Source organism: Triplophysa dalaica, chromosome 18 (assembly GCF_015846415.1).
Source record: "Triplophysa dalaica isolate WHDGS20190420 chromosome 18, ASM1584641v1, whole genome shotgun sequence".
Lineage (NCBI taxonomy): Eukaryota > Metazoa > Chordata > Actinopteri > Cypriniformes > Nemacheilidae > Triplophysa > Triplophysa dalaica.
In genome coordinates this window covers 6,331,904-6,339,482 of record NC_079559.1, presented here as the reverse complement: position 1 = coordinate 6,339,482, position 7,579 = coordinate 6,331,904, and the positions used below count along the sequence as shown (strand labels likewise).

The 7,579-nt window shown below is 37.9% G+C and overlaps 2 protein-coding genes across 4 annotated transcripts; both read right to left on the bottom strand.

The window, feature by feature from the left end:
• Positions 1–273: 273 nt before the first annotated feature.
• On the bottom strand, positions 274–4,338 carry igf3 (insulin-like growth factor 3). Of its 2 annotated transcripts, none has more exons than XM_056729740.1 (5): positions 3,974–4,338; positions 3,499–3,685; positions 2,663–2,813; positions 1,682–1,839; positions 274–979 (listed from the first exon to the last, which is right to left on the bottom strand). In XM_056729740.1, the coding sequence occupies exons 1-5, from the start codon at positions 4,282–4,284 to the stop codon at positions 743–745; spliced, it is 1,044 nt and encodes a 347-aa protein (XP_056585718.1). In that variant the 5' UTR covers positions 4,285–4,338; the 3' UTR covers positions 274–742. The 2 variants fall into 2 exon arrangements, with proteins under 2 accessions (XP_056585718.1, XP_056585719.1); XM_056729741.1 differs by having other exon boundaries at positions 2,663–2,810.
• A 658-nt stretch (positions 4,339–4,996) lies between these two features.
• Positions 4,997–7,480, bottom strand: si:dkeyp-110g5.4 (uncharacterized protein LOC561637 homolog). Of its 2 annotated transcripts, none has more exons than XM_056729440.1 (4): positions 6,765–7,480; positions 6,043–6,657; positions 5,815–5,919; positions 4,997–5,616 (listed from the first exon to the last, which is right to left on the bottom strand). In XM_056729440.1, the coding sequence occupies exons 2-4, from the start codon at positions 6,610–6,612 to the stop codon at positions 5,257–5,259; spliced, it is 1,035 nt and encodes a 344-aa protein (XP_056585418.1). In that variant the 5' UTR covers positions 6,613–6,657; positions 6,765–7,480; the 3' UTR covers positions 4,997–5,256. The 2 variants fall into 2 exon arrangements, with proteins under 2 accessions (XP_056585418.1, XP_056585419.1); XM_056729441.1 differs by having other exon boundaries at positions 5,824–5,919.
• Positions 7,481–7,579: the final 99 nt, after the last annotated feature.

The following is a 7,579-nucleotide window of genomic DNA, read 5'->3' as shown; positions in this document are numbered from 1 at the left end:
ACACCAATCTTTACCTATGCACTGCATACCAAAAATAAAATGATTAATGTTTAGACAGTGATAAAACACCAAGGTTGTGGTGATATTATTTATTCATTGTAAACAGACTCATGTTTTTCTTTTAAGGTCACTGGGACTATATCTGAGATTCTTAAAAGTCTAAGAAACATCCAGCTTCGGATCCTACAGCTCTCACTTTAACAACTTAAATCTCTTCCTAACCTCAAGCATCTTCTAAAATGGAAGCAAATAACGAGTGGAATTTAAAAAATGCATTGCATTGGAAACTTTTTTGTTTGTTTAACTAAAAATGCTGCTTATAGATATTTCACAAGTATCAGACATTTTAAATCGTTATCAAACTTATGAATATAAATTAAACCCGAAATACAAAAAAGTAAGAAAATATATTTAGAAACACAGCATCAGTAACTTTTTACAAAAACACATTTACGCATTCTCACAATATAAATTCATAATTCTAAACTCTAACATTCAAAATAACTTACCTCACTTTCAGTGGTCTTATATATGAAGTATTTGAAGTTTATAAGTGTAGTGTACAAATACTTGCATCCTAAACTTTTCTCTAATACTTTTTGATCATTCATGATAACAGGGCATCTTGTATTTGCCATTATGTCCACTAGTTTCTCATACATACATCTCAGTTCATAATTCTGCAAGGAATGAAGTCATGAAATAGGATTGTATTGTCTCCCTGCAAGATCCAGAGCTTTGGCTATCGATTCTGTTGGATAAATGTTGCTGCTGGTGTAATCTGGTCAGTGGAAAGATGGTGGTGAGCAGAGGGCGGCCGGTTGGGTGTCTTGGTGTCTGAATTGAATAAAAGAGGACCCCTGAAGTTCCACTGGTACAGCACTCGTTCTCTGAGTCTTTGAGATGTAGTTTCATGATCCCTGTTCATCTTGGCGAGCTTTTGGTACCGCGTTTGAAACAACTGCCTGAATCGCTCTTCCTGCAACAAACAGATTTTAATAGATGGTGTTATTTTGACACCATGTTGTTGGGATTTAAAGGTTGAAAGGTTTTCGGTGCTGCTATTAATTAAACCAAAGAGGCCTTCCATCATTTAATATTTGGGCAATTCCGTGAAAGGTTTTTACCAGCAGTTTTTAACAGCGTAGATGTAAACATTTGGTGGTTCAAAGACCCAAGTGATATCTCTTTTCAAATTTGTAAAGCATTTGTTATATTTTTAGTGCATGATTTTTTATAGTCATGTAAGTGCCATATTCTGGATAGTCGCATCCATAACGCTACATATTCCTCATAAATTCATTGGGTATTATTGCTTCAGGATTGTGCATTTTATTTTACAGAAATCCTACAAAGTTTATAGTCTCCAAAAACCGCATCCTTTTTTGACACATAAACGCATGTTTATTTCCCTTTTTTTAAATAGATTTTTCTTTCATAGACTGACGTTTAAGTTAAGACTCCATCAACAAAGGTTCAGGGTCCATAACGCAAAATGTCATGTCCATAACGCCTCGAAAAGTATAAGCATGTTGCATTAAGGCCAAAAACTCACTCTGTCCTAACCAATGAAAGATGAAAATGGTCATTAATTTTGGCGATCAATCATCTTTAGCAAATGTCAGACTTCCGCAAAAAAAATCAGTTGAATAAGCTCTATAGATCAGAGCTGAACTCTCACCACAGTGTGTTGAAGTATCTCAGGGGCATGACGGCGCCCTCTTTTGGGTTTGGCACAGTACGACTCCAAATGCTGGAGGTCACATCCTCGCACGCAGCATTGCTCTACAATCCCATTCCCACGAGAGCGAGGGCCACTACGGGATCCTCCGGGTTTGCCTAACCACAAAGAGATAGGAAGAAACATTCTTGGTTTAAACGTTGGTCATCCTGTAGTTTTAACACAACATTAGCATTTGGATTCATTCATCCAAAGCGACTTACAAATGAGAGAGCATTTTAACTTTCATCCATTTGCCTAACAGCTTGAAGCAAACTTTCTTTTATTTATATGATTTGAAATAATAAAACTATAATAAATAATAATTAAACTTAATAAAGAGTGATTATACAGTGGGTCACTATTGGATGTGAAAAAGTTGCCTGTCCATGACAAACAATAGCTATACATTTTTAAATGTTTTATTGATATGACATTGGGGCCATGTCATAATGTTCCTTTTCAGAGGAAGAATGACTGAGGGAGACAAAGAGAGGGGGAGAGAAATGAGAAAAGAAAGGGTGAAAATGGCCTTGGATATGGAACAGTGTGAAAGGGCCCAGTTAGCAGCCATTAAAAATGTTGACGTCATCAAGCGCAAATCTGTTCGAGTACATGTTGCTACAGTCTCTTATTTTGTTATACGTTAGGTTTCATTATCCAAAAAGATATATCAGACTTTCCCACAACATCACTGCTTGCTTATTGGTTAATTCGCCAGATTGAAATCAAGATGATAACAGTGTGACATGATAAAATCCTGTATCTTAGCAGGGCAAGGCCACTTTTATTAAACTGATATGCTGAGTGTTATGAATATGATATAATTCTGAGAATAAGCATGATTACAGATTTTAAGAAATGGACGTGATAACATGTAAAAAAAAAGCTCTTCTCCTGGTTTGACCCAAACAATTGAAGTAAGTTCGTAATGAATCTCACCTCTGTAAAATCCACGGTCTCCACACACAAACTCCAGGTCAGCTACCAGCTCTCTCCCGCAGCGTGCTTTGGTGCCCTCGCTGCCTTCCTGCAGTGCCAGAACGCAGATGAGGGAGTACACAACCCACACACTCCTCCAGCTGGACACCTGCTTCACAGGATACAAACTCTGATCCACCTGCGTCTTATCTCAAACGCAACAAATAGAAATCTCCCCGAATGACCCCTGAATATACATTTCGTATCTATCTGTTTTGCCCAAACAGATTTAAAAGCGTGCGTGAAGAATCCAGATGGCAGAAGACTTCTTCAACAAACTCAAGCGAATGACGTTAGTTTGAGATTAAAGACATTGCAGCCTTCAAAATGTGAGAAGCGATGTGGCCTTATACAAAGCTAGTCAGAGTGAAAGTATGTGAAAGTATACTAAAAAATGTTGAATTGTTCTTAACCTTTTTGTGTGCGTTACAGAGCTGTATTCTCTAAACAACATCCCACATAATGTCATAATAGTTTTCCGAACATACAAACCTGCATTGGAGGCGGTAATTGTTAGTCACAAAAGGGTCACTGACTCATCCTTAAAAGCCAGTTATTTAGTTAAAAAATAGAAAGCTGTTTATATGAGACTTCAGAAGAGATTTTTTGGTTTTCAAGTGTGCACAGCAGAAATTTGCATTACATTGAGATACCTAAATAGATACCAGAAATGGATATAAATGGCTTGTGCAAGGTGAACCCATTATGATGAAGGCCCGGTCACGGTGCATCCCATTTTACGTCACTTCCCTCACAGATTGCAGTAAATATTTTGACAGAAAAGCTGGTGTACTTACATTCCACATGAATCCTCTGGTTGTTTGAAGGTGTCTGGTGCAAGAAGGCATTGCGTTGGATGGCATGTCTATTTTTTCTGTATTGGAAAATACAGTCTCTCTGCCGCAGTTTTTACACCAGTGTGTTCTTATAGGAGCACCCAGAGGGGAGGGCCATTGGCACGAACCCGGCCACATCCTACCTATCCTAGACAGAAAGCACCTACTGTAATCACAAGCTTGTCTTCTGCTCAAAGCGCAAAGAAATGGCATAAAAATCAGTGATTAAGAAAAAACAAACAAAACCTGACGAAGCGGAGTTGGGTGTAACACAGAGATAACGCCGCAAAAAATCTTCTTAATAGAAATTTATTCTTGAAGTTTGATCCAGCTGGGGTATCTACTGTAATTATTGTGTCATCACAAGATTGAAAAGTTGATAGTTCATTGGCATGGGGCTTGTTTTGTATAAATAAACACAGATCAAATCACTTACTTTGAGCGTTCATCATTAAGGGTGGTTACAAGATTTCCTGCAGTATGACATTGAAATCCTGCTAAAGAGTGACGACAGCAGAGCAAGATTTTATCACAAGCGTATCTCAGCCAAAAGTCAGTTATAGCGATTCTAGAGTGTGTAGGCTTCAAATGAAATGATAAGGGGCGAGGAAGAGAAAACAAACAAAGATGAGAAGTACTAGCACACAGCCAATAAGATTCTTTCTCCCGCAAAAGAATCAAGAAAGGCACACGCTGGGTGATAAAATAAAGACAAAATGTCTTGTTAACGGTCGGAATCATGTACATCAACTCAGGAGTCACTTGCACAATGTACGGCAAACGGCTTTCAGAAAGTGGGATTAAGATATGATGTACTACATTGAGTTGATCATGAGCGCTAAATAAACAGAGGATAATCAGGACCCTGATACAAAGGAGGGGACTTGAAATATTGGTTTAGTTTGAAGTGTTTTATGTGTTTACACTTAGAGAACGTTGAGACCACAAGAACAGCTGTGAATGACAGAAAGTCATTAAAATTATATTTGAACGTTTAAATAACGTTAAGATATTTTTTTTGCTTCTTTCATATTATTTATTGTCTCAGAACAATGTGTGCAATATTCTTCCAAGTGTCTTATAGTGTGTATTTTTTGTACTTTCTTACTGTTTCATGCATTAGCCTTGTGTAGCTCTATTATTTTTCATTTTGTGTCGAATCTTTTACTACTGCTGACTCTAAAAGCTTTGCTTGAAAATTGCCTGTGCATCTTTCAACTTACACATCTTGTACAACTTTCAAATAAAACTTCCAACTCTGATAGACTGTTTTAATTTTGGGGGGGATGCACACGGAAAAATCTGTCTAGTTTTGTCCTAGTGGAACTAACATTGCTATTAGCACATAACGTATTATATTTAACTGCATATGAGGTTTGTATATGCGTCTGCAAATGTTTCTGTACACTTAAGCCGATGGCAGGTGGTGGACTGCTCAATAAAATCATTACAATAGGTATGACATCATTCCTCTGGCTTTATTATTCAAACTACATGAGGATGTTGTTGTTGTCATGTATCTCTGCAAATGCAATTTAACAATTTTGGGAATATTTATAAAAATCCTTCCACTGCAAACACGAGAAACCTTAATATAACTATCACAGTCTTATTTTGGGAAGATTTATAAAAATCCTTCCGCTGCAAACACGAGAAACCTTAATATAACTATCACAGTCTTCTGAATGAACATTTCAGGCCAGTCCACAATGACATCATCTAAACTTGATCAGAAGGCTTTGACTTTAAGATGCTGAGTGCAGCCTCCTTCTTTTTAAGTCGAGCTCGTAGGTGGCTTATTTTCTCCTCTTTGGCCAGCAGCTGGAAATCAAACGCAAGACAGCTTCCGACCATGGGAAGAAATCCTGCTGTCTCTAAATGTGCAATGGTCTCTCCTTCTCCACCTGCAGTTTCGGGCTCTTCTGACACTTCAGACGACGTCTGGGTTGGGCTTTGAGACTGGTGTAAAATATTGGGCACAGAATTTGACATTTGCAAACTGGAAGCCGTCTGACTGTGCTCTAGATCCTCTGTGGGTTTGGGTGGACTGTTGGCTGAATCTGAAGTTATCTCAGCATCCTGTTATTCACATGCAAAACGTATGATCAGTATCTGTTGCTGACGTGCTATGGTGTAATTTCGACTTTAATTTATTCAATTGATTTCTATTTATTAACTACACATTACTCCGTTGTATTTAATGAATAAAATATTAATTACCAAAATAAGTTTGATTCAAACTTCAAAGCTATTAACAGTCAGGAACACTATTCTGACCTTTTGTACCTCTTTGCTTGTATCGTGTTCCTCAGGAGTTACTTCTGAGACTTTCTGCAACAGCGTCAAAGATTGCTCATCTCTGATTACGGTCTGATCCTGAGTCTGTGGATATGAAGGTGTATGTGAGGTTGCAAAAATCAGAAATCCAGTAAACCCCAGCAATAGTTTATCAATAAAAAAGAACCGATGAGGTCAAAGGAATTTCAACCCAAAGAAATCTCTTACCATGCTTTGTTGTGGTCTGGAAGTGTCTCGTGTCTGGCAACTGGGTGGAGCATCTTCCTGGTTCTGCTGGCTTTGAGGAACAGGAAATTCACTTGGAGATGTTAAGCTTTGAAAGCTGACTCTCTTCCCCCTTGGCCTTTTTACTGAGAGGAAGATCTGATTGTTAAAAATAATGAAGGAATTCTTTTTCAGAGCAGACGCCTTGCCAACAGGAATAGATGCTTCTACATGCTCTGGCACTGACAGCTGTATCGGAGGCCTATGTGCTGGTAAAATGCTTTTTAAAACCTTATATGCCTTGACACTGGAACTCACAACAGGCAGCCAAAACTTTCCTGGAGTGATTTTGGTCATGCATGACCTCACTTCAATGCTGTCAGACACTGCTTTTTCTCTTAGCTCCACCGGAGAGATGCTTGTCACAATCTGTTTCTCTGGCGTTTCAGATCTGTTATGACACAGATGTAGACTGATCTTCCTGATCATAGAGGAGGACAGGGATTGAAAGGGGATGTTCTTGACACATGCCTCCTTGGGGATGTAAACCTCAATGTTCTCCATGGACGTCATTCTGCATCAAGCATATTATTTTGATCACCAGTCGAGACTTTTAATCTGTGGGATTAATAATAACGAGCATGCTTCATTTACGTCGGTACAATATCTGTAAATATTTATATCTACACTTCAGTGTAAGTTTTTTTTTTAACACCAACACTTACCAAACCAACAAGCACCTCAAAAATAAACCGAAACCAAAACAGAACTGCGGCGCCTTAGAACGAGGAAATCTCATTAAAATGTTTAACGCAACAAGAGGGGATACTTCCGGATAGATAAATCGATGTCAAAATAAAAGTCTTTGAAGTCTAAAATTCTAAACGAAAGTACAACGCAGCAGTGAACCTACTAAATTTATGAAAGCAAAAATGCAGTAGAAAACAATAGAGGACCAATCCCTTTACTGTGTTTTCCCACCCTCATGTCGTCATTGGAACAGGAACACATGAAATGCATAAAGGAATGGATGCGGGCACTTGCGGAAGTTAAGCCTTGATAGGGTCAGAAAGTTTGTCCACATTAATGTAATAATTTGCATAATTTAGGCTTTTTCTGCCCGTTACAGAATTTTCGTTAAAATCATTCAGACACAAAAAATCAATTCGATTACACTTATGGATATTTAAAATGTAATTACGTGATAATATAGGAATGTATCCATTTCTTGCCTATACCTGTAATATAATGTATGTATTCCGTTGGAGGCCAGGATACTGTGGTTTATCAGGTTTTCCACAAACAAGTCATTGTCAGCTAAAATGTACAAAACTGGCTCCCAAATATTAAACAAATGCTATTATGAATGTACCAAGTTGATGGTCAATCACATAATAAATCCGATTGTTATTATGCTGATGTGCAAAAAGAGGAATAAAACAAGCATTTTCACTAGTTTCCCCATTAGCTTGCAAAAGCCATTTTCTAATTTTCCTTCTTTAGTCTGACATCTACTTCAGAGACAGGATGATAATGGCAA

Bases quoted from the DNA above. Each gene is read 5' to 3' on its own strand.
- igf3 (XM_056729740.1), bottom strand. From the start codon at position 4,284: ATGTACATGATTCCGACCGTTAACAAGACATTTTGTCTTTATTTTATC. The intron at 3,686-3,973 runs GTAAGTGATTTG...CTTTCTGTCTAG, and splicing joins CTTAATGATGAACGCTCAAA to GATAGGTAGGATGTGGCCGG. The intron at 1,840-2,662 runs GTGAGATTCATT...CTTTGTGGTTAG, and splicing joins AGACCGTGGATTTTACAGAG to GCAAACCCGGAGGATCCCGT.
- si:dkeyp-110g5.4 (XM_056729440.1), bottom strand. From the start codon at position 6,612: ATGACGTCCATGGAGAACATTGAGGTTTACATCCCCAAGGAGGCATGT. The intron at 5,920-6,042 runs GTAAGAGATTTC...TCATATCCACAG, and splicing joins CCAGACCACAACAAAGCATG to ACTCAGGATCAGACCGTAAT. The intron at 5,617-5,814 runs GTCAGAATAGTG...TGTGAATAACAG, and splicing joins CAAGCAAAGAGGTACAAAAG to GATGCTGAGATAACTTCAGA.